Source organism: Brassica napus, chromosome C8 (genome assembly GCF_020379485.1).
Source record: "Brassica napus cultivar Da-Ae chromosome C8, Da-Ae, whole genome shotgun sequence".
Classification (NCBI taxonomy): domain Eukaryota; kingdom Viridiplantae; phylum Streptophyta; class Magnoliopsida; order Brassicales; family Brassicaceae; genus Brassica; species Brassica napus.
The window spans coordinates 30882583-30900594 of record NC_063451.1 but is presented as its reverse complement, the minus strand read 5'-3'; the positions used below and the strand labels follow the sequence as shown (position 1 = coordinate 30900594).

The 18012-nt window shown below is 35.8% G+C and overlaps 2 protein-coding genes and 1 pseudogene across 3 annotated transcripts; all 3 read left to right on the top strand.

Moving 5' to 3' along the window:
* The first annotated feature begins 160 nt into the window (after positions 1–160).
* Positions 161–3119, top strand: LOC106425881 (annotated as a pseudogene).
* A 186-nt stretch (positions 3120–3305) lies between these two features.
* On the top strand, positions 3306–5584 carry LOC106425954 (agamous-like MADS-box protein AGL104). Of its 2 annotated transcripts, none has more exons than XM_048766511.1 (10): positions 3306–3706; positions 3853–3906; positions 3990–4022; positions 4125–4143; positions 4239–4300; positions 4430–4457; positions 4546–4607; positions 4709–4969; positions 5104–5266; positions 5366–5584. In XM_048766511.1, the coding sequence occupies exons 1-10, from the start codon at positions 3522–3524 to the stop codon at positions 5375–5377; spliced, it is 879 nt and encodes a 292-aa protein (XP_048622468.1). In that variant the 5' UTR covers positions 3306–3521; the 3' UTR covers positions 5378–5584. The 2 variants fall into 2 exon arrangements, with proteins under 2 accessions (XP_048622468.1, XP_013722118.1); XM_013866664.3 differs by having other exon boundaries at positions 5353–5584.
* Positions 5585–7401: 1817 nt separating this feature from the next.
* LOC125591738 lies at positions 7402–12286 on the top strand. Its single transcript, XM_048766510.1, has 2 exons — positions 7402–9014; positions 10377–12286. Exon 2 carries the CDS (start codon positions 10584–10586, stop codon positions 11445–11447), a length of 864 nt encoding a protein of 287 aa, XP_048622467.1. The 5' UTR covers positions 7402–9014; positions 10377–10583; the 3' UTR covers positions 11448–12286.
* Positions 12287–18012: the final 5726 nt, after the last annotated feature.

Here is an 18012-nt window from a genome sequence, read left to right as displayed (position 1 = left end):
ACAAATGCGATCATTCATCAAGATGGGCCCGTTGGGTTATATATAGGATAATACTATGGATTTAATGATAATTAGAGATGGGTTCATTGGGCCTTCCACATTTATTTATATATAAAAGATAAATAGGTTTAATGACAATCAGACCGCGGCGTTGTAGTAAGAGTGTACGGTCGGAATACGTCTACAGTTCATTTGTCCTAATTTGGAATTTGGAATTTGGAATTTGGAATAAGAAGAAGAAGAAGAATCCTGAGAAACGCACCTTTTAAGATACGCCCCTCCGACGAAATCGCCACCTTTTGTAGACTAACACCGTGTCGAAAGCTCAGAGCCAGAGCCAGAGCCAGTGACGCTGTCTCACTCCTCCGATTAAAAAGTTTTGCTCTTTTCTCGATTCCCGATCGTCCCGATGTCGAAAAGGTGCTTCCTTTGCCTATTCAGACGTGTCTCTTCTCTTGCTTCTTAACGCCTATGCTCAAACTCGACTTGTTTTGTTTCTTAATTGCAATTTGATATAAAAAAAAGTAATGATTTTTGAATGATCACATCCATGGATTCATCTCTATGTATGCTTTCTCACTCCTTTTGGTTTGTTTGTTTTGTCTCTTAGGATCCTTTGCAAGTTCTTTGCTCACGGTGCTTGCTTAAAAGGAGACAACTGTGAGTTCTCACATGACTGGAAGGATCCTTCAAACAATGTAATCTCTTCTTCTTCTTCTTCTCTAATGTATATATGATGAACCACCGTTTAGTCATTAACTTGAAACTTTTGTTTTGTGTATCCTAGATGTGCACTTTCTACCAAAGAGGCAACTGCTCTTACGGAAGCAGATGCAGGTACGAACATGTCAAACCTTCTCGCCCTCCTCATCCATCTCCCGCCTCATCTTCCACCTACCTATCTTCTAGATTTAAGCTCATCACCAGCGTGGACTTTGGCTTCCTTAGACGATGAGGTCAACAACACTGACGCAACCAAACCAGAAGACCAACCCATCTGCTCATACGCCGCAGCTGGCGACTGCCCACGCGGCGACCAATGCCCCCACATCCACGGAGACCTCTGCCCAACGTGTCAGAAACATTGCTTGCATCCCTTCAGACCAGAGGAGAGAGAGGAGCACAAGAGATCGTGCGAGAAGAAGCACAAGCAGCTCGAAGCGTTGAAGCTTAGCCAGGACGTGGAGTGCTGCGTCTGCTTGGAGCGTGTGCTCTCCAAACCCACTCCGGCCGAACGGAAGTTCGGGATACTCACCGAGTGCGATCACGCTTTCTGCATAGGGTGCATCAGGAACTGGCGCAGCAGCGCTCCTTCAACTGGTATGGATGTCAACAGCACGCTGAGAGCTTGCCCCATATGCCGCAAGTTGTCCTACTTTGTTGTTCCTAGTGTCATCTGGTTCTCAGATCCTGATGAGAAAAAGGAAATTATGGACAACTACAGGGACAAGCTCAGGTAACATCGCATTACATGCTTTATGAAACGTTTCCAAGTTCACTAGAAGAATTATATGCATGCTTATATAATCCATTTCAATGAATAGTTCTTCGTTTATATGAATGCAATAAATTGTTTTTGGAGAAATTGGTTAAAATAATATCCTAATTTGGATACTATTTCTCGAAAATACATCCAATGAAAAATACCATAACATTTGGGTTTAATGTTTAATGTTTAATGTTTAATGAGTATTGTTTAGGGTTTAGTATTTAGAAGGTGGGGTTTAGCATTTAGAAGATGGGGTTTAGGGTTTATAAACTTGTAATAAATGTTTTAGAAATTATTCTTAAACATTTATAAATGATTTAGGAGAGTTAAATTAATTTTTATCACAAATTTAAGGTATTTATGAAAATGGTTATCGTAAATTTGAAAAGTGGTATCAATTTTGTGTAAAATTGAAATTCCTTCTTTTTTTTTTTTTTTTGTCTATCAGGTCAATTGATTGCAAGCACTTCAATTTTGGAGATGGGAACTGTCCGTTTGGGACAAGTTGCTTCTACAAGGTACTATATCTAATCATGATTGCTGTTAATTTTTCTGGTATTATCTGATGCTATATTGAATCAGTTTTGTGTCTTATTATCTTTGAAGAGTGATTACATTCACAAACATTTTGTGTTTATCTGTTTGAGTCACTATAGACCTCTTGAAACTCAGGATTATACATTAATTTGTTTTGTGTTTGAGATAAAACAATGTGATAGATTAAGTTAAGTCTTTTAGGAAGTTTGATTAGTCCTTTTATTGGATGTTATTGTGTTCACAGCACACTGTGAAGCCAGGGTCATATGCATGGAGACACCACAGGCCACCTCCAAGGCGTCCAAGGCCCACCCCTGGATCTAACTTCTCAGAGATTAACGCGTTTTTTAATATGATGGCGAACGTAATGTCAGAAGGAGAGTATGGTTCCTTTGGATTTGAAGATTCGGATGATGATGATAATGAACTGACTTCAACGGATATGATGATGTTACTGATGAACTTGGATATGGACTCCGATTATGACTCCTCCAATGAGGATAGCTATTAACAGTTTAAAGTTTCTATTAAAGTGAGAGTCCTAGCCTCTTAGGTCGGCTTTTGGTATGGTAGATGTAATATTTGATGATGGTGTGTTGATATTATATGGATGTACCTCTAAAACTCAAAAGGTGTGTGTGGGATTTGCAGCATGCATTTCATGATGGTCGTTTGGAGGAAGTGGTTCCAAGGCATCTAGATGCAGAAGATGGGCAGACTGTGATAGCTAAAGATATAAGGTATGTGGTGCCTTTCCAACTACTCAAGTCAGTCTCTTGTTTCAGTCACTTTCAAATTTTAACTCTGCTGTGTTATGTCTTGTATAGGTTGTCTGACTTTCTTGAGAATATGCACATATGAATGAAAGACTCTTTTGGTACAATAAAGAACAAGGGCAAATATGTTCGGATGAACCTCTCTTTTTGTGGGATTTTTTTTTTGTTCATTCATTGCATTTGACTGATTTGAGTTGGAAGATTTTAACTTTGACACCATTGCTTTGTGACCTGAGATGAGACCGACTCATTGTGTACTCATTTTTGTATTTATAACAAATATTACAACATGGAGGACAAAGTAGATGCCAAGATCAGGAACTGAACCTCTTTAGATACAAAAAGACCTAAACCAGAAGTCTATAATAAAATAAAAAATATATATGTATAAATCATCTGGTCTTCATATTCTAATTGTTTCAAGCCTCATATGTTTTAATGTAGGCTTTAGAGATCTCCAACCAAAAAGTGAAAGGCTTCATGATTTACAACAAAACAAAGGCAAGAGAGAGAGAGAGAGAGAGGAACTTAGTAAACCATTCTATTTTTAGTTCCTCCTAAAATGCCTAAATATATGCACCTTCTTCCACCCTCCCTATATTAACACCACTATCCTCTTACAGCATGTTTTTCTCTCTCTCTCTCTCTTGGAGATTACTTGATCAGCTTTACAACAAATTCCATTTGTATGAAGAGAAACCTTTTCTTGCTTTGCCAACATGGGTCGGGTGAAACTGGAGATCAAAAGAATTGAGAACACAACGAATCGACAAGTAACCTTCTCAAAACGTAGAAATGGTTTGATTAAGAAAGCTTATGAATTGTCGATTCTCTGCGACATCGACATTGCTCTTATCATGTTCTCTCCTTCCGATCGTCTTAGCCTCTTTTCCGGCAAAACTAGGTTATTAATATCATTTGAACCTTTTGGTCCATTAACATTAGCTTTCTTGGGTTTGGTTACGTCAAATATATTATCATAGTTGTATACTACGTACATATATGCAGTGTGACCATATGATTTATAAAATTCTTAATTTCTCTCTTCAGGATCGAAGATGTTTTCACAAGGTTTATTAATCTCTCTAACCAAGAAAGAGAGAAGTAAGCTAACACTAGCTTCCTTTCAATCACTTTTCAAGATTGTTCGTAAATTTTGACTTCTGTTTTTCTTTACTTTTTTTCAGTGCTCTAGTCTTTCCTGACCAGGATAGACGCCCGTAAGTATCACTTTTTCTTAATTACATTACATAATCATTTGGGTCTAACAATTAATAAGAAAAATTAATTATTGCATATCTTTTACCTTTTTATATACGCAGGGACATCCAAAGCAAAGAGGTTCCACTGATCTTATTGAATAACTTTTGTTTTCCTCTCAAAATGTGATAGATTTGTATTTCTCTAATAATAATGATAATGTTATTACTTGACAGTGTCTATTAAGGATTTTGCAGCAGCTCAAGACTGAAAATGACATCGCTCTTCAACTCACCAAGTCCGAAACTTCCTTCTTATGTCTTTATAATTCCCATTTGATATTTTCTATTGTTCACCAACATACACATTCTGCTTTTCTCATCTAACTATACACTGTTTTTTCTTCCATATACCAATTTGAATAAAGCCCTGCAGCTATCAAGTCCGATGTCGAGGTGATTAATATTCATGTTCTCCATCCATTAAAATATATTTTCATATATTTGTCACTAATTAGTTTAATTGAGTAATTGGAAAATGTAGGAACTTGAGCAAGAAGTGTGTAGATTACATCAACAACTCCAAATGGCAGAGGAAGAGCTAAGGTCTTTTTTGAAAACAATAACCTGTTCTATGTATATGCGATAATTTATAAGATGTTAATTATTCAATATTAGGATACCTTTGTGTAACATAATATGAGCAGGAGATACGAACCGGATCCAGTAAGATTCACTAGCATGGAGGATTATGAAGTTTGTGAGAAGCAACTTCTCGACACGTTAACACATGTTGTCCAACGACGAGAGTATCTCGTAAGCAGCCATTTATCTTCATACGAAACATCCACTATGCAACAAGGCATTGCAGGTCCTTTCGCAAACGGCGTCCTCGAAGGTTGGTTGCCTGAAAATGGACACAATCAAGTCAATTTATTTGATGCATCGGCTCATTCTAACCAACTCAGGTACTAATTAAAAAATTTCAATGCTTCCTCAAATATTTATTTTCTTTCGAATCAAAACATCATAACATGAATATTTTGCACATTTTATTCAGAAAAATGATAAACTCTTTGTTAAATTAATTAAAATTTGACAGAGAATTGTCATCGGCTATGTACGAACCATTGATGCAAGGTAGTAGCTCAAGTTCGAACCAAAACAACATGAGTGAATGTCACGTAACGAATCACAATGGTGACATGTTCTCTGAGTGGGCCCAGGCGTATTCATCATCGGCCTTGTTCCCTTCTATGAACCAGGTCTTTTATTTGTTTAAAGATTAAGTAATTGTTTACACTAAGCAAAAAATGAATATTAGCATCATAAAGATTTTGGCCAATGCCAGCATGGAAGTGTAGGACCCAGTATAGAGGAAATGATGCCAGGTCAGCAAAGTGAAATCCCGGCAGTTACGACTATGGAGGCACCACAACAAGCTAAGCTTGAAGTGGTCGACGACTATGAAACAAGAGTTCCCCAGCTCAGTAGCCAATAATGTCAGAAACATGAGTCCATATATGTTATTTATTTTATGTTCACAATTTTATTTTTATGCATCAACCCCAAATATTTTTTCTTATTTGATTTGAGACGATTGTAGAAAAACAAATTGTCTGAAATGTATACCAGTTTTTGACAATAAAAATACCAGATTTCACCCCTAAATATTTCATATTAAAAAATTATCCTAAAATTTCGACACATTTTTGTTCTCGCTCAAAACATATTTTCCTATGTTTATCCTATCATTTTATTTTATTTTTAATCGAACGTTAATAACAATAATAATAAAAACTTTCAGGGCGCGTACTAATTAATTATCCACACAAAAATAAAATACAAACTCATTTTATTTTAAAAGACCTTGAAACCGTAATTATAAAATAATAACAGCTGTCGCCTGTTAGCATGACATAAACAATTATATATTTAGTTTATTTTAAATTCGTGTGAATCTTCTTTCACATTATTAAGACACGAGGAAGTACACATCCTTTAGATTCTTGACCGAGGAGGAAGTACACATCCTTTAGATTCTTGACTGAGTTGGAAGTACATATAAGACCGTACTCCGTACATCCCATCTAAAAAAAGTCAAAGACAAATTCCATATTGTTCACGTGTAAACCAAGGACACGTTTTCAATTCTGGATTCTGATGATTCTTTTGTTCCCACTCCCACGTGTTCCATAAGATTTTGTCATTCTCACCACGTGTTTGTAGATCTTCTCAGGTTTCTCTTCTTGAAGTTTATAGTTTGTACCAAACCTTGGTACAAAAAATGTAAGTCAAAATTTGGAATAATATTTGGTTGTAAGAGACGTTTTGGTACAAAACCTGATATTCTCGCGGATATGAAATAAGGTAGTGTGATATGGAGTGCCGGTCTTGAGCTATATTTTTCATCATATTGACTTCAAACATGAAAAGTTTCTTACAACCTAATATAGATAACAAAACGTTTCTTACAACCAAATACTATTCCAAATTTTTGACTTACCAAATCATTAACAAAAGAAAATAACTGTTAGTACAAAACATTATTAGACTAATATAGAAATATTAAATCTTTGGTTTTGTACTAACAGTTATTTTCTTTTGTTAATGATTTGGTAAGTCACAAAATTTGAATAGTATTTGGTTGTAAGAAACGTTTTGTTATCTATATTAGGTTGTAAGAAAATTTTCATGTTTGAAGTCAATATGATGAAAAATATAGTTCGAGACCAGCACTCCATATATATTACACATTCACACTACCTTAATTCACGTCCGATAGTGCATATCCGCGATTGTAGAAATATAAATGCATGTACTATAGAGTATTACTGGTAATACTAAGATTTGAAGTAATCCTCCGGAATTGTGTACATGCCTACATGGTATTGATTTTTTTTTTTTTTGGCACAATAATTTTTGATACTCTAGTTTCTTGACACATGTGAGTAAACAAAAACAAGAAATTACACCCTTCAATGGAAGGAAGAAAGGGCCGGACCAATAAGAAATCAATGATGGGTCGATAAAGAGCCCACTAAACACTATAGAATAAAGCCTAGCTAGTTTAAGGTAAAAAGTAAAAAACTCTCTCGCTCAAATAGCAGTCCTTCGTTAACATAGAAAGTTGAGGATTAGATTTAAGGTGATCGATAATCTTAGAAGAGTCTGCAACATAGTTCCTTTCCGGCAGTCAATATAGTAATTGGTTTTAGGCCTGATTTTCAATAATCTCACATGCTCTATTGGAAGTAAGCTTGTAGAACATTTATGCATCGTGCAGAAGTGCAACGAAAATCTTGAAGCCGATATTATTATTTGTGTGTATGGATTGATAAACATTTTCCAAATCGCAAGTAATATTCCTAGTATTTATTCTAGTAAGTACTACATTATTTTTAAGCATTAGAAGTTGATTGCTTTCAGGCCATGATATGCCTTTTCTCGTGTTTCTTTTATAAACCATTTAGAAATTTTAGACCTTTGGTCTATAATTTCTTCTGATGTCTAGGGTCAGTCACTAATATATTCAAGAATCAAGACCTAAATCACTCTTTTCGAATAGAGTTGAACTAGTGACTTCGAAAAGTCTTAGTTACCACTTGATATTTTTGCTTGATTTGTTTATTGAATCTAATGAATCGAATCTAGGGGAAAGCCCCACAAGCCAAGCTCGATATTTTTCTCCTCTTAGCAATTTTGAGTATCATCATTTCAGTTGATTAATATCACTCGTCTATGTTCCAAAATGGCAAGTTTGATGATGACCATCGATTCTTTTGTTTTTATGTTCTATAGTATTTATTAGCGTCTGACTAATGATAAGCTGCTTTGGGAATCATCAAAGCAAAAATGATTATTCTATTCACAAGAAGCGTTCTAGTATTATCTAACAAGAAAAATATCTTGGAGCTCATCTCATCCATTTGACTTATTCTCGAAAATCTTTAAAACGTTTCCCTTGCAGATAACGTTGACCTCGGTAGAGCTTGTGGCAAGCACCTCTGTGAGTCGATCCTGGTAAGTAAACTACTGAATACATTATACACTTGAATTCAAATTTATATGTTTCTTCACCGACTTCTACAGATCTAAAATTTACATACTTAGTAACAAAAATGAAATATTACAATGGTGCATAATGCTGATATTAGAACTTTATCTCGTTTCAGGTGATCTCCCTGGTCATAATGATATACCTCTAATTTTCTTAAAACTTTTTGTTGGATTTTTGTCCCTATTTTAATCGCGCCTCGGAGCTTACAAATTTGGTGTTGTGTAAGAGTCATACTATTCTTTGCATATTCATAATTTCACATGTTGAACTTTTTAGTATGAACTCCAATAGATTTTATAAATAACAAATCCAAAATTTAACTAAAAACTTAGTATCTGTAGACATGAATTTTATAAATGCTATCAAATTTATAACCATAGCTAGGTATCATAAAATATAAATAATTAACTTTAAATAAGTGATTAGATAACCCTTCCTAAATATACAATTCTACAGAATTGCAACTTTAGTTGAGTTGATTTACAATAATAACCCCCTTGTTTATTTGCTAAGTTGGCTAAGTCATTATCCATTGAATGAGAAAATAGTGAATAATAAATTCCAAAATATTTTGTTACCATGGACGCGCTGCAAGATAGTTAAAAGCTATCCGTAACCCCACAAATTAGGAAAGGTTAAGGATTTACAGCAGGCGAGAGAGAAACGGCCCGACTTGGTTAAACATCCTAATTAATTCCTCCGCGTACGCCTAATTTTAAGCTTTGTTTCCTTTTTAAAATTCTACTAATTAATATTGCTTGATTATCTTTCCTTAATCCCATAAGATTAAATATCCGTGTTAATCCATAGAGTATATCTTATCGATTCCGTTTCGATAAATTAAATCCTCTTCTGCTTCGTTGTGAGTGCGTGTATAAGAGAACAAAAGTTCGCGTAACGTTCATCCTTCAACTTCACCAGAAGAAAATTCATTTGCTTATCCATGTCTACAGGTAAATTAATTACTAGATTCAATTATTATATCTCCTTTGTCGTTATCTTTTCATTTTAATATTAACATTCAATCTGTTTCGTGTTTGATAACTATTCTATTTGATTGATGATGTACGACGATTCATATGATTACTTGATTAGGTTTTCTTTTGATATTATTCTCATCCCTTCGTTTATATTATAAACGTTAATTCCTAGGTGCGACATGAGAATGTTCGTGATTATTCTAGTTTTTTTTTCTTTGAGTTTGGATTTAAATGTGGTTTGGAAAGATAGATGCAGATTAAACAAATTCTTGGAACTTTTTCGTGGAAGTCGGCTATGTTTTTAAAAGGTGCATGTAGCTTGTTCGATTTGACCAATGCCTTTTTTGTATAATTCAAATAATTAATTATCAAATCTTATCAGTCAACCTTGTTTATTTCGTGCATCTTAGTTGCTTTTTGCGTTCAAGAATAGACAGAATCTGGTAAACGATAGAGAAAGTTTTTAGAAGAACGGAAACAATATAGAAACGCTTAATGAGGTGAAAATAAAAAACGTGTAGCTATTGTTTTTATCATAACGTTTATAAAACTTTGGCAACAGATTTTAGCTGTTTTTAGTCTCCCTTTCTCTTTTTTTAATACCGTTTATTAGTATCTGAAACCAGTTTGAAGATCATAGGCTCATTGCTTCTTCTTAGTAATTTTTTTTGAACACATCTTCTTACTGATTATATACTTTTTTTAACTCATCCTAATTCCTACATTTATTTCTAAGCCATTTTTATCATTTTTCCTGTTTCTCTGTGTAGTTGGAAAGACCTTAATTTCTGCATCATCTCTGGGTTGTAGGTTTTTAACTACAGCTGTAAACATACGATTTATATATTCAAGTTATCTATGCAAAATTAATCCTATTTTGAGATTTTTTTTTTGAATTATGGTTGTCTAAAGAGAAATTTGAGGATCTCAGTTAGTGAAATATAGATACAATTATTTATTGGATAAAAAAAAATGTGTAAGGGAAATATCGAATTTCTAAGAACTTGTTGAAGTTTTTAGACCATCATTAACGCAGGGTTCTTAGTACATGGTTCTTATCAGAATATAAGAACCCGACTCTTAACTTTTAACTAAAAAAGTTAAGAGTCAGTTCTTAAATCTCTTATTTAAGAGCCGATTAAAAATTAAGAATCGAGTTCTTATATTCTGGTAAGAGCCCCGTCCTAAGAACCTCCGTTGACGATGCTCTTATATCTTAGTCAATAGTTTATATATATATTATTTCTGTTTGGTAATGATTACATTTTAGTAAAAAAAGTTCTACTTGGGTCTATTTTGGTCTAATATACATTTCCTTTTTTTTCCTTTTCACAGGAAAAAGACATTAAATGTCACAGATTCTCAGTAATATCTCAGAGACCATCCCTTCCATGACGCCATCACCTTCACTTAGCTGTCTCCCTATTTAAATTCTCTCCATGCAACTCTAACATCTCATTAAAACAAAATAAAATAAAAACAAAACCCACCAAAAATAATTTTTTCTGAGTTTTGTATTTTATTTATTTAAAATCTAGAAATATGGAGAGAGCCTCTTCTTCCTCCTCCGAGTCATCAACCTCCATGGCTTCTTCTTCTGATCATCAAACCTCACATTTTGTGACGTCATCCATGCTTTCCCGCACGTCATCATCTTCTTCCTCCGCCTTCGGAGACTACATTGGAACGGAGAGCTGCTTCGACATCCTCGAAGAAAACGGCGTCGTCTCTGCCCCCACCAGGCCTTCGAACCGCTATCGTTACGGAGGAAGGAGGAGAGAGGAAAGAGAAGCTAGAGCTGCGGCGGCGCGTGAGTTTCCTCCGCTGATACCTTTGCTTGCTCAGACGGAGAATCTCCTCCCGCACATGCCATGGGTTCTGAAGCGTGTGGTGACGAGCGACGGGAGGCTTATTCTGAGAGAAGAGAAGGTTCGTCATCACGAGTATTTTCGTGCGCATAGAGCCAATGGCCGTCTCACTCTCCACCTTGTTCCTCTAGACGACGACGTTTTGGACCTTCCCCAAGAGCCCTCTCATTACCAATCTGGCGAAGATGATCATAATGATGAGCATGAGTGTGATGATGATGATGTTGATGATATTGATGATCATCATCACGAGGTGGGTGATGACTTGGATGATCTGGCGGATAATGTTGATAAGAGTGTTATTATTACGGCCTCTGATGATGATGGTGTTATCCATAATTATGATGAGGATAAGTGCAATGTGCATGGTGGTAGTGAAGATGGATTTAGGAAGACTGTACTAGCGGTGGCGGCGGCGGAGGAGACGGCGGTGGAGAGCGGAGTGATGGTGGGAGGAGGAGGATCCCCGAGGGGAAAGTGTATGAAGTCTTGTTTTGTTGGTATGACAGTTCGAGAGATCAGACCAGTCCTTAGTTGATTAAAATTGTTACTTAATTAGTCCTTATTAGCTAAGTAATATTACTATTACATAGAGTTTAAAGAAACTACCGGCTTATAATCATATGAATATCAGAGTTCTTTTTTACAAAGTACTATTGTTTTCTTGTTTTGTAATTTCAGAATGTAATTCATCTTCGTCGAGGGTTTGTCTGGCCCGGTGAAAACTATAGAGAAGCGATACACTTGTAGGAGAAAATATTTAAAAATCCAATCACAATCTCCTTTGGTTGTTCTAAAGGAAAATATTCAAAATATTGAATACTTATTATTGAAAGATAGTAAGGCAAAAGAAAAGAAGGGAAGGGAAACATAACAGCTAATATTCGATATACCATACAGTGCACACAGCTAATACTGTTTTCATTTATTGGAGATAATTTATACTCCCTCCGTTTCATTAAGATAGACTTTTTAGAAAAAAAAATTGTTTCACAAAGATGTTTTTTTTGTGTTTTCTATGAAAAAATTGTAAACTTTAAGAAAATTAATTTACTTTGGTGAATTACTATTGGTTAAAAGTTATTAAAAATTGAAAATTACAGAAAACAATATATTTATTATCGCAGTTTAATGTGTTTTTTAATATGTGTGAAAATATTAAAAAGTCTATCTTTATGAAACGAAAGGAGTATATAAGTAGGGGTGGGCACTTCAGTTATTTTCTCAGTTCGGTTCGGGTTCGGTTCGGTTTGGTTAATTCGGTTCTTGTGTTTTTCCAACTGAAGTAAACCATAGTTAGTTTGGTTCGGTTTGTGTTCGGTTTTTGGTTTGGTTTGTATTCGATTTGATTTGTATTCGGTTCGGTTTATTTTTTGGATCAGTTTAATTAGATTTTTCTTAGTTTATTTTTTATAAGAGAAATTATGTTTTACAACATAAATTATGTAAACATATTTATATGTGAACTCAATTCAATATAAAACTCAAACAAAAACTTTTAAAAAGTCACAAAAAGTATATAGAAGAATTAAAACAAATGAAAGTTAATTAAAGTAAAAAAAACAACATCATTAAAATTAAAAAGCCTCCAATGAATGAAATATTTTAAAGCAAATATTTTGATGATTACATTTTAGGTTAGAAGAATATATGTTAATCAATAAAAAATAGAAAATATGTGGTTTAGTATTAGAATTTTAGTATATTGGTATTACTAATATTTTTAATTTAAATAATTACAAAAACACATCGGTTTCTCGGTTCGGTTTTTTCGTCCACCCCTATGTATAAAAACTGATTTTGAATTGAATTATTTTTTTCCATCTAATTTTATTTAATAAAGGGCCAAAAGCCCAAAAACCAAAAAACAAAGCCCGAAACAAAGGGCAAACATAAAACCTGGGCCTAAAAGCCCAAACCCACACCCGTGTTCATCCACACGTTGAATCCATCATCACGCGACACACGCGTCTGGTCAACTCGCATGGACGCCACGTATTGAACCCACCGAAAGTACGCAACACGCGTCATACGATCACACTCTGTGATGCAAAGGCCGAGATTTTCGCCGGAGAAAAACGAAACGCCGAATGTTTCGCCGAATCACGCCGGAGACAAACCACCGCGCCCAACTTCGTCACCCTCTCATTCACCGGAGAGCTTCAGCAAGCCATCTCCGAGATCTCATCATTCCCGTTCTCTTACATCCTCATCATCACAAACTCAACGCCGGAGAGCTTCCATCGGAATCATCACGAGATCTCATCCGCCGAGAGCAAAGTCAGAGAACGCTTCCAAATAAAACCGCCGTCGACTGCGAAGGATCAGACGACGCGGATCTTAAAGCCGGTCGTTCACCTTAAAGCCAGGTACAACGCCGGAGTCAAAAAACCAGCCGTCCACCGTGAAAAAGGTGCGACGCCGGAGTCAGAGCCGGCCACACCGCGTCGAAGAGACCACCATGTGCCAGAGTCAGTACCGTCGTGAGGAACCACCACGAAGACTCTCTCTCTCTTAATCTTAGAGAGAAGGCAGAGCTTCTACCATTCCTCTAGTCTGATTTTTTTTTTTTTTTGATAAGTCCTCTAGTCTGAATCGACTTATACGGTTATACCTTAAATCCAGCGATTTTCTTCTATATTTCACTATAATATATATAAATATACAAAATCCATGTAAGATAAACTATGTCAAGGAAAGAAATATGAGTATATAAATATATTTTTATTTATCGGAAAAGAGAAGCCAATAAGGGAGAATATACGGTACGGAGAAAAATGTAAAAGTACAGCTAAGATATAAAGATAGGGTTTCCCAATGAAGAAGACTGATGTTTAAGTCACTGACTGACTTCTGTTCTGTTCTTTTTCACCAGCTCCTCATCATTGGTCTTTTCCACCACCTGATATCTTGTCATCTTCCACTTCCCCGGTTTACTTTCTTTAACCGGTCTTCTTCACTCCTCTAAAAATTACAACTAATTAAATTTCCCGGGGAAATTATGCAAAAGACTTCTGGGCAGGCATGGCCTCAAATTACATCAGCACTCACCTGAGGAGCCATTAGCTCACATAACACACTGAGTTTTGCAATCTAGTCCGACTTCTGGGCAGGCATGGCCTCAAATTACATCAGCACTCACACTACAAGAAAACATCAAAGATTCTGAGGGAAAAAATCGTTGGAATTTCGTCGGAATAACGTTATTCCGACGACATACCGACGAAACACGCCGTCGGAAATAATTCCTCGGAATTTCTTTTTTCCTCGGAAATCCCTCGGAATTTTCCGACGGAATTCCGAGGAAATAAATTTCCGAGGAAATTCCGAGGATCACTAGTTTGTCGGAAATATCCTCGGAATATACCGAGGGAGAACTTCGTCGGTATAATTCCTCGGAAGTTCATCGATCGATGCGTGTTTGGACATATATACATCGATCGATAGGAGTATACCGACGGACCTTTTCCTCGGTTTATTCCGAGGAACTTTTCCCTCGGTATATTCCGAGGGAACTAGTCCCTCGGAATATACCGAGGGAACTGGTTCCTCGGAATAAACAGAGGAACCTGTCCCTCGGTATAGCCCAAACGTTTTTTAAAAAACGCATCGATCGATGCTTTTTGTTCAAAAACGCATCGATCGATCTAGTGAAAAATATAATTAATTTCCTCGGAATGTAAAAAATATTAATTTTAAAAAAAAATAAAATTTCTGAAATTTAAATTCGAAAATATGAAATTAAAAGTAAAATTGAAATCATATTAATTAATATTCAAAGTTTCACAAATAAAAATAAAACATTCCGAGTTTGTGGAAAAAAAAAACTACGGGTCTGGCACGTCTGGGTACATCCTCTGCATCATCTCCATCATTTGCTGATTCAGCCTCCTCTGTGCCTCATAGCCCGCCTGTTGAGCCGCCATCTGGGTCTCCAACAAAGATATACGATCATCTTTGTCCTTCAACTAGGCCGTAAGTACTTCTGGATCAACAAAGGGCGGTGGTGCAGAAGAAGGGGGAACCGACCGGGTGCGACGACCCAAACCGACCAAACGTCCCTTCTTCTTTGGAACCGACTGAATAGAAAAAAACCAAATTTAGAAATTTAAACCAAGAAATAAATGAATTGAACTTTTAAAAACAAAGAACTTACGGATTCAACGATTTCGTTGATTCGAAACCGGGACAAGTTGGTCGAAGCCGTCGAAGCGTCATCCTCGGTTTGAAGCTGAGACACTTCGTCTACCACCTGAGTTTGGACCAGGTCGACCACGTCCCTCACAAGACCGTCATCAATCTGGCCGGTCTTCTTGTTGGTATACGCCCTCCTCATTAGGGCGAGATCATCAACCGGCTCGCCATCATTTTCTTCCGCCTTGAAAAAAAACATAAATTAAAGAAACATTAGAAATTAGAAGAAATGCACAATAAATTTAAATTCTGAAACTCAAATAATTGAAGAAAAAGCGGTTGAACTTACCATGCGATCTCCGAGAGTGGCAATAGATTGAGCACCCAAGTTATGCTTGTAGATGCCCTTCCCTTTACGGTCGCTCCTGCGGTTGGTGGAGTTGGTGGAAGAACTTTCTTTCGTCTCTTCCTTATCCCAATGCGCACACAACTCCTTTCAGACCGTGTCGTTCATCGACTTTGGGACCTTTTAATAAAAAAGAAAGAAAAAGTTTAATAAATTAAAAAATAGTTTAATAAATTAAAAAATAGTTTAATAAATTAAAAAATGGTTTAATAAATTAAATCGAACCTTATTGATTTTCCACTTCTTCTTCCACTCGTGGATCTGCTTCCCATAGTTGTCCATTATTTTATGGACGAAGTGGTGATAGATAAAGAGCGTCTCATAGGAATTCCAGTTGAACTCTTGCTGAAAAAAAAACACAATTAGTAGAAAATTTATATTAAAGATTAAAAATATAAGTAAAAAATTAGAATACTTACCGCAAACTGACGAAACCACAGAACCTGCTTGTCGGTTGGGAAGTGAGTGAAAGTCGGATGTCCACTGTCGAGGGCCGAGTACATCATACGGTTGATCCATGCGCTGATCCCGTTCCCGGATCGGTTGAACCTTATTAAAAGAACAAACGGTTAATAATGAATCCAAATTTAAAGAAAAAAAAATGTTTAATTACCATGTTTGACCCCGTCCATGTGGATACGGAGTGAGATACGGAAGATGGTCACGACCGGGCTGTTGAACCAACTCCGCAACACGCATCACTCCCGGAGGACCCGGAGGAACAGGAGCGGATGCAGCAGCGGGAGCGAGAGGAGCAGGAGCGGGTGCAGCAGAGGGAGATGTATGGTTGGAGCTGTGGGGCGAAGGGGAATCCTGAAAATGGCTGGAATCCCGAGACTGGCTCCCCGTACCACCACGACCACGACGCTGTCGAGGCCGGGTCTGATCATCATGAGACCTGTAAATTAAAAAAATATATTTAATAAATACAGAAATATATAAATTAATTTTTTTAAAAAAAAAAATCCCAAATAATTTAATCACAAAAAAGATTTATATATATTTAAAATTTTTAATAAATATATAAAAATAGTTCTAATAAACAAAAAATAGTTGTAATAAATAAAAATAGTTTAATAATTACAAAAAAATAGTTTTAATAATATATATATATTAAAAATATTTTTAAATCCCAAATAATAGTTTTTAATCACAAAAAAAATTTTATAGATATTTAAAATGTTTTGTAAAATCCAAAAAATCGAATTTATATAGAAATTTTTTTTGTAAAGTCCAAAAAATCGAATTTATATAGAAAAATCGTTTTGTAAAATACAAAAATCGATTTTATAAATACAAAAAAAAAAATTATAAAAAAATTCTAAATCAATTCAACAAAACAAATCATTCAACCAAATCACAATTCTAAACCTATTATACAACCAAATCACAATCCTAACCAATCACCCTAAAAAAAATCTATCAAAACCACACAAAAACCTAACAAATAGAACCTAAGAGAGTGAGATAGGGTCCTTACATGATTTGTGTAAGAGAAGAGGGAGATCGCCGGAGATATCGTCGGATTTCAGGGGGAAATCGCCGGAGAGAAGAGAGGATTTGCGCAGAGGAAGAAGAGAGAAATGGGGAAGAAGAACGGGCTTGTGGTAATAAAACCTAGGGTCCGACGGACATTATCCGTCGGAATTATAATTTCAATTTTCGCGAAATATTTGCCCGGTAAAATGAAAATATTCCGAGGAAATTCCGACGGATAGTAAAATATCCGTCGGAATTTCCTCGAAATATTCCGAGGAAATACCGAGGAACTAGTGTTTGGGGTTTCAAAACATCAATTTTTTTTGCCGTATTTCATTTCTTATACAATTGTAATGCATACCATTGAGGATTCTTTGTATAGATGAGCATAAACCATGAAATAAAAAATTCCAAAACTAATTGAAAGTATTCCCTTTACCGTTCATTAAAAGGTATAAGTGTTTGTCTTATGTTGCGAGATTTCGTTCATACAATCGAAAAAGTGTTAATTATACGGTAAGGAACAAATTTTTGACTTCATAATGAACGTAAGACACTTAATAAGGGTTATATAGGTGTTATTCAAACGGCAAAACATTGTTTTCGGTTTAAAAACCCTATTTCCTCGGAATTTCCTCGGAGTATTCCGAGGGAACTCCGAGGAAACCCTCTTCTTCCTCAGAATTTCCTCGGAATATTCCGAGGAAATTCCGAGGAACTAGTGTTTGGGGTTTCAAAACGTAATTTTTTTTAAATAAACGCATCGATCGATGCGTTTTTGAATAAAAACGAATCGATCGATTACTAAGATGGACCGGGCCGTAAGATTGTGATCGATCGATGAGAGTAACCCATCGATCGATCGAGAATCTCAATTGTTCCTCGGAATGTCCTCGGAAAATCTTGTATGTTTTTTTAAAAACGCATCGATCGATGCGTTTTTGAATAAAAACGAATCGATCGATTACTAAGATGGACCGCGCCGTAAGATTGTGATCGATCGATGAGAGTAACCCATCGATCGATCGAGAATCTCAATTGTTCCTCGGAATGTCCTCGGAAAATCTTGTATGTTTTTTTAAAA